The 19,712-nt window shown below is 45.9% G+C and overlaps 1 protein-coding gene across 2 annotated transcripts in view; it reads right to left on the minus strand.

Moving 5' to 3' along the window:
• The window catches only part of LOC115470569 (SH3 domain-binding glutamic acid-rich-like protein), a 309,125-nt gene that overhangs the window by 155,785 nt on the left and 133,628 nt on the right, over positions 1-19,712 (minus strand). For both annotated transcript variants that reach the window (XM_030203833.1, XM_030203832.1), the window contains exon 3: positions 19,543-19,623. In XM_030203833.1, coding sequence (XP_030059693.1) covers positions 19,543-19,623 — 81 coding nt within the window. The remainder of the gene's footprint in view (positions 1-19,542; positions 19,624-19,712) is intronic.

The following is a 19,712-nucleotide window of genomic DNA, read 5'->3' on the forward strand; positions in this document are numbered from 1 at the left end:
CGACCCAATTGTGAGAACAAGCAGCCTGCTTGTCCTCGGAGAAAATATATAACCTTTCTCATACGCAGCCTTGGTCTTCTCTCATTCCATCTATTGGATAGTGGATATTTAATGATTTGGGGTGGGAGCTAAAAAGACCTAAAAACAATTGGAAGGTCAAAAGAAACGAAAAACTGGGTGGACTTTCTAAAGGTTTTAGTCTTTTCTAACTAGAAGGCTAAGGCTCTTTTGTAATCTAAGGCGCATTCACCACTATGGATATATAAGCTGGGATAAATTGTTCGGAAGGACAATTAACTAGTTAAGTCTACGGGCACTGATACCTTTGGCAGAGGCTCTCAATATCATCCCAAAAAAAAGGTCAAATTGCCTTTATGTTTTCCACAGTGGCATTCCTAGGGAGGCTGACACCCGGGGCGGATTGCCGATTAGCCCCGCCCCCCCCCCCCCGAGTGCAGCGCCCCCCCCCCCCCGGAACAGTGCGACGCCCTCCCCCCCGGCAAAAGAACCCCCCCCCCCGGGTGCACGCCGCTGGGGGGGGGGGGGGGTGCCGCGCGCCTGCCGGCTCTTCGTTTTCATGCTCCCTCTGCCCCGGAACAGGAAGTAACCTGTTCCGGGGCAAAGGGAGCATGAAAACGAAGAGCCGACAGGCGCGCGGCACCCCCCCCCAGTGGCGTGCACCCGGGGCGGACTGCCCCCACCGCCCCCCCTTGGTACGCCACTGGTTTTCCATACTCCTTTTGTTTGTTGACTAGTGACTTAAGGGTTTCATGTTTCTCTTGAGAAAGAAACTGACAGACATTCTGCCTTGTCCAGAATACTTGTGTAACCCTGGTCTCACCATAACGTTCCAGGCACCAGCTAGCTCTTCAGGTCAGTACCCGAATCAGGGCCACAACAAAAGTTTTAGTTCACTGAGCTGGGCGCAGGCCTGGCTGGGCTTGATCCCAGTAGAGTATTTACATATGTACACTTCTAACCAGTCCTCCAATCCCAATCCATTCTGGCAGAACAATCTAAGACTATGCTTCCCACACTTCTGCGGTAAACTGTCCCGCTGGGCTTTTACCCAGCCACTGGACTCACTCAGGATCAGACCTCCCTATCTATCCTTTCCACCAGAGGAGCACTTCCACGAGCTGCTGCTGCTTCCAACACCGAACAGGCTCTTCCAGTTCTGCTTCCAGGCTGGATTAACCCTTTCTACCCAGCTGGAGCACTCCTCACTCTCCAGTTAATACTTTTGTTGGCAAAAAACTCTTCTTTATTCAGCCTTAGGTTATTGGGCCTGACCAGGATAACCCCTCTCCTCACGGTCCTGGTGGGGGGTGAAGGCAACCAAAGCCAAGCAGGTTTATTTTCAAAAGAGAAGGGTACACATCTTTCAACACAAATCGGGAGATGGGCATCCTTCTCCCAGGGTCGCCCAAATCGGCATAATTGAAAGCCGATTTTGGGCGTCCTCAACTGCTTTCCATCGCGGGAACGACCAAAGTTCACAGGGGCGTATCGGAAGCGTAGCAAAGGTGGAACTGGAGCGTGCCTAACACATGGACGTCCTCGACCAATAATGGAAAAAAGAAGGGCGTCCCTGACGAGCACTTGGGCGACTTTACTTGGTCCATTTTTTGTTACGACCAAGCCTCAAAAAGGTGCCCAAACTGACCAGATGACCACCGGAGGGAATCGAGGATGACCTCCCCTTACTCCTCCAGTAGTCACCAACCCCCTCCCACCCTAAAAAAAACATTTTAAATATTTTTTGCCAGCCTCTATGCCAGCCTCAAATGTCATACCCAGCTCCATGACAGCAGAATGTAGGTCCCTGGAGCAGTTTTAGTGGGTGCAGTGCACTTCAGGCAGGCGAACCCAGGGCCATTCCCCCCCCCTACCTGTTACACTTGTGGTGGTAAATGTGAGCCCTTCAAAACCCACCAGAAACCCACTGTACCCACATGTAGGTGCCCCCCTTCACCCCTTAGGGCTATGGTAGTGGTGTACAGTTGTGGGGAGTGGGGCTGGGGGGGGTTGGGGGGGGCTCAGTACACAAGGTAAGAGAGCTATGCACCTGGGAGCAATTTCTGAAGTCTACTGCAGTGCCCCCTAGGGTGCCCGGTTGGTGTAATGGCATGTGAGGGGGTGCACTACGAATGCTGGCTCCTCCGACAACCAAAAGGCTTGGATTTGGTAATTTCTGAGATGGGCATCCTCGGTTTCCATTATCGCCGAAAATCGGGGACGACCATCTCTAAAGACGACCATCTCTAAGGTCGACCTATATTTCGCGATTTGGGTGTATTATCGAAACGAAAGATGGACGCCCACCTCGTTTTGATAATAAGGGTTTCCCCGCCCCTTCACCGGGTTGTCCTGCGAGGACATCCTCAGGAAAACTTGGGCACCCCTTTTGATTATGCCCCTCTATGTGTTCATGTTTATTAAAATATTTTATACACCGCCTTACTTTTTCAAATCTAGGCGATTCACAATACTATAAAAGCAATATTACATACAGTAATAATATACACCTTAAAAGGAATGCCATATTTTAATAGGAAAGACCTATTCATTCTGTCCAAGTACTCAATCATCCTCCCCAAATGAATCTTTCTGAAATTGCAGATCATTCAATAATCTTCTCCATCCTCCCTTCTGCTCTATAATCCTATCACTTCTATAACTTCTCAACTTCACCCCAATTATGACACCAATTGAGGGGCAAATTCTGAACAGGAAAGAAGGTAATTTTCATAGTAACATACATACATAGTAACATAGTAAATGACGACAGATAAAGACCTGTATGGTCCATCCAGTTTGCCCAACAAGATAAACTCATTTACATGGTATGTGATACTTTATATGTATACCCGAGTTTGATTTCTCCTCGCCTTTCTCAGGGCACAGACCGTAGAAGTCTGTCCAGCACTGTTCTTCTACTAAGTTCTGCAGATAACGTAGACGCCCCTTAAAATTTCCACTCCAGCCCATCCCTATCTATTCAGTCACGATCAGGGCATAGACCATAGAAGTCTGGCCAGCTCGCGTTTTGTTTCTCAATTTCTGGCATCGCCATCCAATCTCCGCTAAGATTCCATGGAACCATTCCTTCTAAACAGGATTCCTTTGTGTTTATCCCATGCATGTTTGAATTCCATTACCGTTTTCATCTCCACCACATCCTGTGGGAGGGCATTCCACATATCCATCACTCCATCACCCTCTCTGTGAAAAAATACTTCCTAACATTAGTCCTGAGTCTGCCCTCCTTCAACCTCAATTCATGTCCTCTAGTTCTACCGCCTTCCCGTCTCCAGAAAAGATTCATTTGCGGATTAATATCTTTCAAATATTTGAACATCTGCATCATGTCACCCCTGTTTCTCCTTTCCTCCAAGGTATACATTTTCAGGTCAGCAAGTCTCTCCTTGTACGGTTTGCAACGCAAATCCCATACCATTTTTGTAGCTTTTCTTTGCACCACTTCCAGTCTTTTTACATCCTTAGCAAGATACAGCCTCCAAAACTGAACACAATACTCCAAGAGGGGCCTCAAAAATGGCTTGTAGAGAGGCATCAACACCTCTTTTCTTCTGCTGGTTACGCCCCTCTCTATGCAGCCTAGTATCCTTCTGGCCACGGCCGTCGCCTTGTCACATGGTTTCTTCACCTTTAGATCCTCCGACACCAAGGTCTCTCTCCTGAGTCGAGCTTACTAATCTCTCCCCTCCTATTCGGTATCTCTCTTTTGAGTTTCTGCACCCCAAGTGCATCACACTACACTTCTTGGCATTAAATTTTAACTGCTAAACCCTCGATCGTTCTTCTAAGGTTCGGAGGTCCCTTCTCATAGTTTCTACTCCCTCCAGGGTATCCACTCTATTGGCTATTTTTGTGTCATCCGCAAAAAGGCACGCCTTTCCTTCCAACCCTTCAGCAATATCTCCCACAAATATATTGAACAGAGTAAGCCCCAGTACCGAGCTCTAAGGAACTCCACTGCTCACCTTTCTTTCCTCCAAGGGGATTCCATTTACCACCACCCTCTGCCACCTGTCAGTCAACCAGTTTCTTATCCAGTTCACCACTTTCGGTCCTAAGTTCAACCCTTTCAGCTTACTCACAAGTCTTCTGTGGGGGACCATATCAAAGGCTTTGCTGAAGTCCAAGTAGATTACATCTAGCACACGTCCTTCATCCAGTTCTTTGGTCATCCAGTCAAATAAGTCAATAAGATTTGTTTGGCAAGATTTTCCTTCAGCAAAGCCATGTTGCCTCAGGTCCTGTAACCCTTCGGCTTCTAGAAAGTTAACTATCCTTTCTTTCAGCAGTGACTCCATTATTTTTCCTACCACCGATGTGAAACTTACCGGTCTGTAGTTTCCCACTTCTTCCCTGTCTCCACTTTTGTGAAGAAAGACCGCACCCGCTCGTCTCCAATCCCGCGGAACCTCTCCCGTCTGTAAAGATCTATTAAATAAATCTTTAAGAGGTCCCGCCAGGACCTCTCTGAGCTCCTTCAGTATCCTGGGATGTATCCCATCCAGCACAATAGCTTTGTCCACCTTCAGATTCTCAAGCTGTTTATAAACTCTTTCTTCCGTAAACAGAAATTTTCGAAAAAGATAGATGTCTATCTTTTGTGTTCGAAAATGCTATGGATGTCTTGTGATTTGGACGTCCTTTATTTTGGTCCATTTTCGAACAAAAAATGTCCAAATGCAAACCATGCAAAACAGGGAATGAGTGGCTTAATGGTTAGTGCAGTAGGCTTTGATCCTGGTAACATGAGTTCAATTCCCACTGCTGCTCCTTGTGACTTTGGGCAAGTCAAATGCACAAGGGGCATATTTGGATATGACATCTAAGTCTGAATTTGGATGTTTTTTGTAAAACGTCCAAAATCAGACTAGGAAATGTCATTTTCTACCAAAAAAAGTCTCTCTTTTCCTTTTGAAAATGCTGTTTGGAAAAATGTTTTGTGATTTGGATATTTTATTTTTTGGTCCATTTTCAAACAAATACATCCAAATGCAAAATGTACAAAATACACAAGAAAATCCACAATAAAGTGAAACCAATTCACATGTTCTAAGTGTGGTAAAAGCTTTGGTTGTAATGTAAATCTCAAAGTGCATCAGAAAGTCCACACAGGAGAAAACCATTTGCATGTATAGATTCTGATAAAAGCTTTGGTCAGAAGGTAAACTTCACAATGCACCAGAGAATACACACAGGAGTGAAACCATTTACATGTCCTAAGTGTGGTAAAAGCTTTGGTTTGAAAGAAAGCCTCAAATGGTATAAGAGAATCCATAGACATAAGATATAAGCATCGCCATGCTGGGACAGACCAAGGGTCCATCGAGCCCAGCACCCTGTCTCCGACAGCAGCCAAAAGAACAAGCATTTTGTCCCGCCCATTCCAGAAATAATGGATTATTCCTAAATCCATTCAATAACATTCTATGTCCTTTTCCTCCAGGAAGCCATCTAACCTTTTTTTAAACTCTGCTAAGCCAACCACCCCGACCACCTTATCCGGCAACGAATTCCAGAGTCTAACCACGCATTGAGTGAAGAAAAACTTCCTCCAATTCGTTTTAAATTTACTACACATCGCATGCCCCCTTGTCCTAGTATTTTTGGAAAGCGTAAACAGATGCTCCACATCAACCCATTCCATTCCACTCATTATCTTAAAGGCCTCTTTCATATCTCCCCTCAGCCGCCTTTTCTCCAAGCTGAAGAGCCCCAGCCTCTTCAGCCTTTCCTCATAGAGAAGTCATCCCATCCCCTGAATCATCTTTGTCGCCCTTCTCTGCACCTTTTCCAATTCCACTATATCTTTTTTGAGGTGCGGCAACCAGAATTGAACACAATACTCAAGGTGCAATCGCACCATGGAGCGATACAATGGCATAATAATATCCTCATGTTTGTTTTTCATCCCATTCCTAATAATACCCAACATTCTATTTGCTTTCCTAGCCACAGCAGCACACTGAGCAGAAGATTTCAACGTATCATCAATGATGACACCTAGATCCCTTTCTCGGTCCGTGACTCCTAACACAGAACCTTGCATGACGTAGTTATAGTTTGTGTTCCGCTTTCCCACATGCATCACTTTGCACTTGCTCACATTAAACGTCATCTGCCAACAGACGCCCAGTCTCCCAGTCTCATAAGGTCCTCTTGTAATTTTTCACATTCCTCCAGCGATTTAACGACTTTGAATAACTTTGTGTCATCAGCAAATTTAATTACCTCACTAGTTACTCCCATCTCTAGGTCATTTATAAATATGTTAAAAGCAGCGGTCCCAGCACAGACCCCTGGGGAACCCCACTAACTACCCTTCTCCATTGAGAATACTGACCATTTAACCCTACTCTCTGTTTTCTATCTGTTAACCAATTTTTAATCCACAATAGAACCCTACCTCCTATCCCATAACTCTCCAATTTCCTCTGGAGTATTTCATGAGGTACTTTGTCAAATGCCTTCTGAGAATCCAGAGACACAATATCAACTGGCTCCTCTTTATGCACATGTTTGTTCACCGCTTCAAAGAAATGTAGTAGATTGGTGAGGCAAGACTTCCCTTCACTAAATCCATGTTGACTTTGTCCCATTAGTCCATGCTTTTGAACGTGCTCTGTAATTTTGTTCTTAATAATAGTCTCTACCATTTTGCCCGGCACTGACGTCAGACTCACCAGTCTATAATTTCCCGGATCTCCTCTGGAACCTTTTTTAAATATCGGTGTTACATTGGCCACCCTCCAATCTTCCAGTACCATGCTTGATTTTAAAGATAAATTACATATCTCTAACAGTAGCTCTGCCAGCTCATTTTTTAGTTCTATCAGTACCCTTGGATGAATACCATCCGGCTCAGGAGATTTGCTACTCTTCAGTTTGCCGATCTGCTCCATTATGTCTTCCAGGTTTACAGATATTTTATTAAGTTTCTCCGACTCGTCAGCCTCGAATACCTTGTCCGGCATCGGTATCCCACCCAAACCTTCCTCGGTGAAGACCGAAGCAAAGAACTCATTTAATTTTTCTGCTATTTCTTTGTCTTCCCTGATCACCCCTTTTACACCCCGGTCATCCAACGGGCCAACCGATTCTTTTGCTGGCTTCCTGCTTTTAATGTATCTTTCTTTCAAAATCCCTCTTTGCCTTTCTTACCAACGCTTTGCATCTGACTTGACATTCCTTATGCCGTTTCTTATTTTCTTCAGTCGGTTCCTTCTTCCATTTTCTGAAGGATTCCTTTTTAGCTCCAATAGCCTCCTTTACCTCACTTTTAACCATGCCGGCTGTTGTTTTGTCTTCCGTCCTCCTTTTCTGATACATGGAATATGTTTGGCCTGGGCCTCCAGGCCGGTGGTTTTGAACAGCATCCATGCCTGTTGTAGGTTTCTTACCCTCTCAGTCGCTCCTCTAAGTTTTTTTTTTAATTGTTCTTCTCATTTTATCATAGCTTCCTTTTTTAAAGTTAAACGCCAACATATTTGACTTCCTATGTTTACCTTTTTGAAAACGAATTTCAAAGCCGATCATGGTGATCACTGTTGTCAAGTGGCCTCCGGACCGCAACCTCCCGTACCAGATCATGCGCTCCACAAATGACTAAGTCTAGAAATTTTCCTTCTCTCGTCGGCTCCTGTACCAGCTGCTCCATAAAGCTGTCCTTGATTTCATCAAGGAAGTTTACCTCCCTACCGTGCCCTGATATTACATTAACCCAGTCTATATGGGGGGTAATTAAAATCACCAGTAGTCCAAAAACAATTCTACGATCAACTTTGAGTATTCAAGAGTAGATGGAAATCAAATGAAAAAATAGTGGAGAAAAAAAGACCTCAGTGAATACCGGATACACCTCTTTGTAAAGGGCACGCCTTTTAAATAGAGAGGGAACCTCTTAATCATTAGTCTTTTAAAAAAACTCCACTTCATTTATTTTCATATTCATAATACCATCTCACCCCTGTAAACACTCATTAAGGGCGGACACGCAATGCTTCATATCAAAAAGCCAAAAAATTAAGTATTACTTATCTTGGACAGTGACCATTTCCACGAATTTCTTTCTTCTACTTCTCTTTCTCTTTCTTTGTAATTCCCGACAGGGAAGCCCTGTTTCGCCACTATCTGACTGCTTCAGGGGAAAATATACTTATTCAACACCTCCACGAACAATTGACTCACCAGCATACTGTCCTCTGGCCTCTACATAGAAATGGCAATCGGCGTCTGACATCATTCCATTCCCATGACGTATATTCACAGGAACGCTTTCCATTCAATAGATCCATTTAAACCCCTTGGTATAACAGTTTGCAAAGTGAAAATCCACCTCTGCTCCTTTCTTCTCAACAGATTCCTGATGTCTCCCCTTCTCTCCGTAACTTGAACCTGCTCTATTACCATACATTTCAGTTCTGAAAAATCATGCTGCTTATCCACGCAATGAGTCACCATAGGTTCATGCAATTGTTTTTACTGTATGCAATGCCTATGTTCAATCAGTCTAGTCTTCAACACCCGTGAGGTCTGCCCAACATAGTTCAATCCACACGGGCAAGTAATGACGTAGATCACATTCATCGATGTACAATTAGTGACAGCACGACAAGCATGCACCTTTCCTGTATTCTGATCTACAAATTCTTTAGTTGTCATCATATTCACACATACAGAGCATTTCCCACAGCTACTATGCATACCTTCATGAGTATGACTCATGCCTTGTCTATTCCAAATATCCGCAGGGCATAGGATATCACTCAGATTGCTGTTCCTTTGATATGCAAATAAAATCCTCAGATTTTGCAAGGAGGGGTAAATGCTTCTTTACAATCTTAGACATAATTTTCGAATGCAAATTAAATTTTGTTACAAATGTCAATATCTCTTCATCAGATTGAGATTCCGCTTTCGGTTGTAGCAACCACTCTCTATGATTATGGTATGCTCTTTTTTTGCTGAAGATAGGCATTGCATTCAGTCAAAAAAATTGCATGAATAATTTGTATATAATTTGTACCCCAGTATGACAGTGTCCCACTGGTTATCCTCCTTCCACCAGGTCTCAGAAATGGCTATTATATCTAATTCTTCATTCAGTGCAATATATTCCAATTCTCCCATCTTATGTCTTAGGCTCCTAGCATTTGCATATAGACACTTCAAGCTAGGCTTGTTATTCCTTATTACAGCATGTTGATTACATGACAGTATTAATTTGCTATCCTTTGTCGGGTTTTTATTATTTTTAGTTAAGGACATTGAACCTACCACAGTCTCTTTTTTATCCTCACTATCAATAAACACTGTCTTCCCTGTTTGGGCGATATCTTTGCAAGATACCTTATTCCGAAACATATGCTTTTGTTCGACTGTCGGCCTTCCCCCCGTTCCTAGTTTAAAAGCTGCTCTCTCTCTTTTTTAAATGTTGATGCCAGCAGCTCTGTCCCATCCCGGTTAAGGTGGAGCTCATCCTTTCGGAATAGGCTCCCCCTTCCCCAGAATGTTGTCCAGTTCCTGACAAATCTGAAACCCTCCTCCTTGCACCATTGTCTCATCCACGCATTAAGATTCTGGAGCTCTGCCTGTCTCTTGGGCCCTGCGTGTGGAACTGGAAGTATTTCAGAAAATGCCACCCTAGAGGATCTGGATTTGAGCTTTCTTCCTAAAAGCCTAAATTTGGCTTCCAGAACCCCTCTCCCACATTTTCCTATGTCATTGGTACCCACATGTACCAAGAAAGCCAGCTCCTCCCCAGCACTATCTAAAATCCCATCTAGGTGATGCATGAGGTCCGCCACCTTCGCACCAGGCAGGCAGGTCACTAGGCGATCCTCCCGTCCACCAACCACCCAGCTATCAATATGCCTAATGATTGAATCACCAACCACAACAGCTATCCTATCCTTTCCTTCCCAGGCAGTACCTGGAGACATATCCCTGGTGCAAAAGGATAGTCCATCCCCAGGTGTGCAGGTCCTGGCTACAGGAGTACTTTCTACTTCACCTTCTGGGAGACCTCCCTCCTCCAAGGCAGGGATGAAACCATTTACATGCACTGAGGAGGTAAAAGCTTCAGTTGCATTGAGACAGGTAATTAGGGAATGTTCACTCTTGCTATGAAGTATGGAAAAATAGCACTCTGGTATTTAGATATATGTAATGAGACCTCCTTTTCATTTATAGATCTGAATTCAAAGCCCAAATCTAATGATAAACAATAGACACAAGGCTCAGATGTTATTAAAAAAAACCAGAAAGCTTGGCATCAGGTAGAATAGTGGAAAAGTGACATCCCAGGAAAGCAATAGGGCATCCTTGGGGGCACTGCAGTGGACTTTATAAAATGCTCCCAGGTACACATCTCACCATTGCTCCCTTACCTTATCTGCTGAGCCCCCCCAAAACCCACTACCCCCAACTGTACACCACTACCATAGCCCTTACAGGTAAAGGGAGCACCAATATTTGGGTACAGTGGGTTTCTGGTGGGTTTTGGAGGGCTCATAGTTTCCTCCACAAGTGTAACAAGTAGGGGGACGTAGAAGCCTGGGTCCACCTGTCTGCAGTGCACTGCACCACTACTAGACTACTCCAGGGACCTGTATGCTAGTCTAATGGACCTGAGTATAACATCTAAAGCTGGCATAGAGATTGGTAAGTAATATTTTTTATCACATTTGTGGGAGGGGGATAGGGCCCACTGGGGGAGTAAGGGGAGGTGATCCCCGATTTCCTCCAGTGGTCATCTGGTCATTTGGGGCACCTCTTGTGTGGAGTAGAAGAGAAGCCTAGTGGTTAGTGCAGTAGACTTTGATCCTGAGGAAGTGGGAAAATTAGGTTCTTACCTTGGTAATTTTCTTTCCTTTAGTCATAGCAGATAAATCCATTATGAGTGGGTTGTGTCCATCAACCAGCAGGGGGAGATAGAGAGCACTGAAAAACCATAGTGCCTCATGGCCAGCTAGCTCCATCTGCCTCTTCAGTATTTGAAGCTTCCAAAGCAGTGTAACACTGCAAAGCATCATAACATGAATTTTCCTCACAGCGGATGAATGCCCCAAAACTTGAGCTATAATTCAAAGGAGGGAATGAACAAATCCTCCTGGAGGGAATGAACTCATCCTCCTGTAACTGAACAGAAATCCTGAAGACTGTTTTCCAACTTCTCCCAATGAGGGAACATATCTACAGGAAAAACTGAACATAAAAGTAACATGAATCACACAATGAACCACTGAGGGAGGGCTCATGGATTCATCTGCTATGACTAAAGGAAAGAAAATGACCAAGGTAAGAACCTAATTTTTCCTTCCTTGTCATCAAGCAGACGAATCCATTACGAGTGGGATGTATCAAAGCAATCCCTAGATAGGGTGGGAACAAGCCACACCATGCGCCAGCACTTGTGCTCCAAAATGCGCGTCTCTCCTGGCAGCCACATGCAGCCTGTAATGCCGGGCAAAAGAGAGCTTAGAAGCCCAAGTAGCTGCACTACATATCTCTTGAAGAGAGAGTGCTCCAGTTTCAGCCCAAAAAGAGGAAATTGCTCTTGTGGAATGTGCCTTAAAGGCTTCAGGTGGAGGCCGGCCAGATAGCAGATATGCTGAAAAGATAGCTTCTTTGAGCCAATGGGCTATAGTGGCCTTAGACGCTGGAGACCCTCTGCGCGGACCTGACAAAAGAACAAAAAGATGGTCAGAGGTCCTGAAGGCATTTGACATGCGCAGATATTGCAACAGAGCCCTTCGTACATCCAGAAGGTGCAACTGCCCATAGGCTTCTGGAAACTCCTCTTTAGAAAAGGAGGGCAGGAAAATAGGCTGGTTTAGGTGAAACGCTGAAACCACCTTAGGCATGAAGGAAGGCACCATTATTCCGGACTCTGAGAATTGCAGGAATGGGTCTCAACAGGACAGCGCCTGGAGCTCATATACCCATCTCGCCGATGTCACAGCCACCAAAAGGACCGTCTTTAAGGTCACATCCTTCTTCGAAGCTCGCCTAAGGGGCTCGAAGGATGAACACTTAAGGGCCTTTAAAACTAACCCCAGGTTCCAGGCCGGACACGGAGCCTGCACGAGAGGACGGAGCCGAAGCACCCCTCTGAGAACCCGTGTCACATCCGGGCAAGCAGCCAGAGAGAGGCCAGCGACCTTCCCTCGAAAACATGCTAAGGCTGCCACTTGAACACGCAGGGAATTATAGGCCAAGCCTTTTTGTACACCATCCTGCAAAAAGTCAAGTATCGGCGAGACAGTAGCCCGCATGGGTGTGATCGCTATAAAAGCACACCAAGCCTCAAATTGGCGCCAAATCCTGGCATAAGCCACAGAAGTGGAACGCTTGCGGGCCTGAAGGAGAGTGGAAATGACTTTACTGGAATATCCCTTGTCTCTCAGTTTCGCCCTCTCAATAGCCATGACGTAAGACCAAAGCGGCAGGCGTCCTCCATGGTCACCGGGCCCTGTGACAACAGGTTCGGTACCAGAGGTAACGGCAGGGGAGCCTCCACCAGCATCCGCCGGAGGTCCGCATACCACGGCCTCCTGGGCCAATCCAGGGCAATGAGAACCACCTCTCCTTGATGTAGCCAAATCCGCACGAGTATTCACCCTATTAAGGGCCACGGAGGGAACACATACAGGAGGCCCTGAGGCCAGGGTTGAGCCAAGGCATCCAACCCTGCCGAGCGAGGATCTCTCCGTCTGATGTAGAAGCAAGGGACTTTGCCATTTGTGCTTGACGCCATAAGATCCATTACGGGCTTTTCCCATTTTGCACATATCTTCAGGAATACTTTGTCTGCAAGTTCCCACTCCGCTGGGTCGATTTGATTCCTGCTCAGATAATCGGCTTGCACGTTGCTCTGACCTGCAATATGAGCTGCTGACAGAAACTGCAGATGAAGCTCGGCCCAGTGGCAAATCTGCGCGGCCTGCGCTGCTAGTGCAATGCACTGAGTGCCTCCTTGGCGATTTATGTAGGCCACTGCAGTCGTGTTGTCCTACAGAACTCTGACAGCCAATCCTTCCAGGGTCAATTGAAAGGCCAGAAGCGCCTGGAAAATCGCTTTCAACTCCAAGCGATTGATGGACCACTCTGACTCCTTGGGTGTCCAAAGACCCTGGGCATGCCTTCCCCGGCAATGTGCACCCCAGCCCTTTGGGCTGGCATCTGTTACCACCAGGCAACAATCGGGGAGCGCTAGCGGCATTCCTCGCCGCAGCATGCCGTCTGAGAGCCACCACTCCATACTGAGCCGGGTCGCAGGGAGCCACGTGAGTCTGCATTGATAATCCTGAGATAGTGGAGACCACCGTTGAAGCAGGGAACACTGCAGAGGTCTCAGGTGCGCTCTCGCCCAAGGCACCACTTCCAAAGTGGCCGTCATCGACCCCAACAGTTGGACTATGTCCCAAGCTCGCGGGCGAGGCATCCTCAGGAGCAGACGGACCTGGTTCTGAAGCTTGCACTGCCTTTGCTCGGGTAGGAAGACCATCCCTGAGGCTGTGTCGAACCAGACCCCCAAATATTCTAGAGATTGAGAGGGGGTCAGATGACTTTTGGCTATATTGACGACCCAGCCCAGAGATTGCAGTACTGAGACCACTCTGGCTGTAACCTGATGACTCTCTTCTGCAGAGTCTGCTCTGGTGAGCCAGTGGTCTAGGTATGGGTGAACCAGGATACCCTCTCGCCTGAGAAAAGCAGCTACTACCACCATTACCTTGGAAAAGGTTAGGGGAGCTGTGGCGAGGCCAAAAGGCAAGGCCCGAAACTGGAAATGTTTTCCCATCACCGCAAAACGCAGAAACCTCTGGTGCAGGGACCAAATTGGTATGTGCAAGTAAGCTTCTTTCAGGTCCAGAGACGTGAGAAACTCTCCTGGCTGTACCACCGCTATGACGGAGCGCAGGGTTTCCATGTGAAAATGCTGCACGTTCAGAGACGTTGACTTCTTTTAAGTCTAGGATAGGCCGAAAAGACCCTCCTTTTCGTGGCACCACGAAGTAAATGGAATAACAGCCAGAGCCGCATTCGGCGGGAGGCACGGGGGAAACCGCCCCTATGTGAATCAAGCCTTACAAGGTCTCCTCTACCGCCGCCCGTTTGGCAGCAGAACCGCATCGGGACTCCACAAACACGTCTCTTATCGGGGCATTGAATTCTATTCTGTAGCCTTCTCTGATCAGGTCCAAGACCCACTAATCTGAGGTAACCTTGGCTCACTCCTCGAGAAAGAGGGAAAGTCATTCTCCTATCACAGGAATCGAGGAGGGGGCCGGCGCACCATCATTAAGAGGGTCGCCCTTGAACTCCAGGTCTTGAGCCTGCTGCTGCGGAACGTTTGGCCGAGCGAAAGGAGTTCCTCTGCTGAAACCGGCCACGCGGAGTGAACCCAGCAGAACGCCCCAGGCGGTACCTGCTAGCTTCACAGAAGCGAGGTCTGTAAGAGGAGGAGACCGCCTGACCCTTGGAAGAAGGCCGCGGCCTATCCTTGGGTAAGCGCTGGGGCTTGGCATCCCCCAGGCCTTTCACAATTTTCTCCAACTCCTCACCAAACAGGAGAAGGCCTTGAAAGGGCAACTTCACCAACCTTTCCTTAGAGGCCATGTCAGCTGCCCAATGCCGTAGCCACAGAAGACGGTGAGCCGCCACCGCTATGGCCATCTGTTTAGCCAAAGCTCTGACCAGATCATAAAGGGCGTCAGCCAAAAATGACAAGGCCGACTCCATCCGCGGTGCCACCTCCATAAGGGACTCCGCTCCATCTCCGGGCTGTTCCACTGCCTGCTGTAACCAAGCAAGGCAGGCTTGGGCAGCGTAGCAGCTGCATGCAGACGCCCGTAAGGAAAGGCCTGAAATTTCAAAGGACCAGCTCATAGCTGCCTCCAGGCGACGGTCCTACATGTCCTTCAGGGCAACTCCTCCTTCCACTGGGCTGGGCATCCACGGCTGGATGCCCAGCCGTGACTAGGGCATCCACTTTAGGCACTGCTAGGCGCACCACATGCTCCTCACTTAGAGGGTATAATTGCCTCATAGCCCTGGCAAATTTCAAAGGCCCCTCGGGGTCAGCCCATTGAGCCATGATAAGCTCTTGGATGGAGTCATACAAAGGAAAGGCTCGAGCAGGCTTCTTAGTACTTGCCATCCTCGGATTACCGGAGGAGGTCTCAGTACTCCCAGGGTCTTCTATAGAGAGGACCTGCAAGGCATCAGTAATAAGCGCTGGCAGTTCATCGCAGTGGAAAATCCTCACTGCGGAAGGATCATCTGGATCCGGTGGCAATCCTGCACCTTCTTCTGGCTCTCCAGACCACGAAGGCCTGCCAGACCCCTCAGAGTCCTCACATCCCGACCACGGGGGGGGGGGGGGAAAGGGGGTACGTCACTCTCTGAAGGGGAATCCACCCTTCTGCGCTTGTCTTGCGGCCATCTGTCAGGGGAAAGCGCGCCTGATGGTAATCCAAGGCCAGACTCCACTGGAGGGGATACAGAAAGCAGGGCCGCAGGGGACCCCTGCGGAAGAGCTCTTTTTAACATGTATGCATTATGCAGCAATAAAACAAATTCAGGGGAAAATGGCTCACCCTGGCCTCCTGGTTCCAGTCCGGGGGAAACAGCTCTTTTATTAGCCTCTACACGAGGCGCCCCTCCAGGCTCAAACCCCTCCGCCTCAGCGGGGTGTTCCAAAAATGGTGTTCCAAAATGGCGCCCGCTGCCAGCTCCACGGAGCGGGAAGGAACATCGCTCGCCATGCTTGGGCCGGCTCTACCATTTGAAAAGCACACCTTACAGAGCCCCGCTGCAGATTTGCGCTTGCCACAAACGGAACAGCGCTTAACTTCTCAGCAGCCATCGCCAAAAATGGCGGAAATTCAAAATGGCGGATTTGCGCCAAAATCGTCCCGAACGTGGGCCCTCCCCGGAGGAGCAACAAAATGCTCTTACCTCACCAGACCGAGTCTCCGAGCTCTGGTCACACTGCACAATCAGAAGAAAACCTCTTTTCTGGGATTGCAGCGCCAAAGCGCAACGCAACTTTTTTTTTTTTTTTTTTTAACGCTGTGAGGAAAATTTGAGGCAACAGTGTAAGAGGCAAATTTCCAACTCCGGAGGATCAGTAGCGTGGGAAAGGCAGGGAAAGGGCGAACCTATGTGCCTGCATCCACAGCGTGGGCAAAGACAGGGACAGGGCTTGCCTATTTGTCTACTTCCACATCGGGGGCCGGGTAAGGCAGGGAAAGGGCTAACCTATTTGCCTTTAAAGTGGGCACCATGAGCCACAACACCCCTGCTACAACTGGCAAAAGCACAGGAGCCACCCCAGGCAGATTTTCTGAAGGAGCTTGAACAAGCTGCAACCACCCTGCTGGGGAGATAGAGAATACTGAAGAGGCAGATGGAGCTAGCTGGCCATGAGGCACTATGGTTTTTCAGTGCTCTCTATCTCCCCCTGCTGGTTGATGGACACAACCCACTCGTAATGGATTCATCTGCTTGATGACAAGGAAGGGTTCAATTCCCACTGCAGCTATTTGTTAAAAAAAACAGGTCTAGCTCAAAAGGGGACATTTTTGTTTTGTTCCATTATGGCTGAAAGACGTCTAACTCTTAGGAACGCCCAAGTCCAGCCTTGAACACACCCCTGGCACGCCCCCTTGAGATTTAGACGTTCTTCTGACGGATGTCAGACAAAAATGTCTAAAAAGAGGTTTCGAAAATACTGATTTGGATGTTTTTATGAGATAAATGTCCACACTCATGCTGTTCTCCTCCCCCAAGTGAATCTGGAGAGTTCTACAGCAGTCTAGTAATCCCCTGAGGAAATTTCCAAACCCAGGGGATTACACTTGAATATACTGATCCATTAAAAGCTGGTAAGAAGCTATGTGGGAGGAAGGTTCTGATCACAATAAAAATGATTTTTTTTAAATTCTGAATCCTCTCCTACCTCCCAAACTACAAGCATCTCTCTCGGGGGGCCCCTAGAAGTGGGTTTTCATCCTCTTGGTCTTCTTGAGAACAGACTTGGCCACTCTGGTAACTGCTGTTTGTTTTTTGTTTTTTTTTTTTATCTGGGAGCTTTCTCAACTCTGTAGATAGATAATTTTTCAATTCATAGGTCGCAAAGAGAGGGGGATCTCCTGCCTGGTTAAATCGTTCTGAATATCAACCCTGAAATTTCTAACCTGTTACTAGTAATTTGTAAACTCTCATCCAAAACTAGACCTGTGAAATCTGCATTCAGAGGGAGACTCCCGCTTTCATAGATCATTTCCTGCACTTCCGCTGGGGAGCCAAGAACTCCTCCCTCTACATCAGCAGCAGGAGATGTAAGACATCAATGTCCTGCCGCTGCAGTACCAGTTCTGTGATAAGAGCTACAAAATCTCACAGTAGTTATTGCAAGACTGGTCCTGCTGCAGCAGGAGATGACATTTTATTAAGACTTGTTGGTGCTGTGGCCATGGAATTGAGGTATGCAAAGGAGTGGAATGGGAGGGGTGGGGCAGGGCTGGAGGTATGTCCTAAAATCTCCCTTTTAAAAATTGAGCCCCCTTGGCAACTTTGCAAAACAGCTATAATACTAGAGGATTGCAGGGTGGTCAATGTAATGCCAGTTTTTTTAAAAGGGCTGCTGGTATGATCTGGGAAACTTCAGACAAGTGAACCTGATGTCAGTGCTGGGCAAAATAGTTGAAACTAGTCTATAAAACAAAATATTGACCATATACAAACGTTGCTTAATGAGAATGAGTTAATATGGTTTCAGCAAAGGCAAGACTTGCTTTACCAATTTATTTGATTTTTATGAAAGTATTAAAAAACAATTGGATAACAATGAGCCAGATGAAATAGTGTATTTAGGTTTTCAGAAGGCATTTGCAAAGTTCCTCATGATAGACTCCTTAGCAAATTTAAGAGTTATATCAGGCAATACCCTTTTGTGGATCACAAACTGGCTAAAAAACAAAGGAGCGCTACAAAATAGTGCCCTCAATAGTGTTTCAAATTATCAGTAATATGATTGTAAAAAATACACAGCTCAATTAATATTACTGAATGTTATCTCTTCAGATTTTCAGAAGTAGACCCAAAGATTCATTAGTCACCATCACACTGTTTTATGTGTGGTTTCTGGGTACATATCCTTTTTTATCTTTTTTTCTTAGGTTTTTAGAATATATTTCTTTTCATCAATTTATATACTTCATATTCTTAATTTTTCATATCGGCTGAGAGGTAAAATAGTATAACAGCTTGTATCAGTTTTTTATAAAGCTGAACAAGTAGGGCAGTACACCAACACGTGTTTCGCCGACAGAGCTTTTTCAAGGTATATCCCTTTAAGTCTCGAGACGAGTATCCAGTGCTCAGAACCCCGACAGTCAACCAACCAAAGCTGTCGGTTCACTGGCTCCATGTAAAAATAAAAGTTGCTTTTGGTTACTAATTACCCTCCAAACCTCCTTCTCCATTTGAGCTTGTGCTAAAACCTGCACTTCAGCAGTACTGAAAAAGATTAAATTACCTTTTCCTCTATACACTTCCATGTCACTGTTTCCTTTGTGTATATGGTTTTTAGATAACAATTTTGTTTTCCTGATAAGCTTGTTAAACAGATTATGTTTGATTTTACAAGACTGATAGAAAAACATGTAGTTCCCCACCATCTCTTTTATAGGGAGCTTTTAGTTTTTAGACTAATGGGCTAAAAGAATTAATATACACTAAGAAGTTTACTAAAAACAAATTAATTTCTGTAAATTTCTGCATATAGCAAGAAGCCCTGACACTTATATGTTAAAACAAAGTTTTAATACCACCAGAACCAGAAAATATGTAGGAAGGTGCCACATGTCTAAGTTCAAATGCTATGTAAATGTGTCTAATAATCAATCTTCCTTTGGCCCATGAAAAGCACCTGTAGGGATATGCCACCTGTGTGGCATATCCCTACATGTTTTCGCCCCGGACGTAGGGGTATGTCTGTTTTAGATGGGCCCTACACATGCAGACCAGCACTTCTAAAATATGTTACCTTTTCTGCATGTTTTCATTTCCAAATGGAAATTCACCCTTAGACAAACTATCTAAAATAATGCAGTATATTAAGTGGAGTTTTATATTATAAATTTACTCTCCACAAGCTCCATGCCAGTTGAAGCAAGATCACTTTGGTATGGATGAAACAGAATGACTTTGGCTTTAGACTTGTTATACTTCATCCCCACTTAATTCTCATATAATACAACTATAGTACAACTAGTACTGCTTACCAGTAATAAGACTCCCATTAGTGCTTCTCACACTCACATAACAAGCTACATAGTTACTATGTTATTTAACCATCATAACACTGTTTATTAGGTTTCTTTGAATGATCTGATCACTGCAGTATTACCTAGGTATGATTATTTTAACAGACAGACTAGGACCTCTTTCATACTTCACTTCTGTCATAGGCTATTGGACTTTTGTTCCTACCTTGGAGCCAAGAGGAGATGCGAGACCTAGGAATGAAAAGATTTCATTCACTTCTTTTGCATTGAAAAACGAGTCAAAGTCCTTAAAAGAAAACCAACAAGAAATGTATTAGAATAATAGAGAATTCTACTCAAACTAGTAGTATTTCAACAATTCTATCACAAAAATGC

Source organism: Microcaecilia unicolor, chromosome 5, assembly GCF_901765095.1.
Source record: "Microcaecilia unicolor chromosome 5, aMicUni1.1, whole genome shotgun sequence".
Lineage (NCBI taxonomy): Eukaryota > Metazoa > Chordata > Amphibia > Gymnophiona > Siphonopidae > Microcaecilia > Microcaecilia unicolor.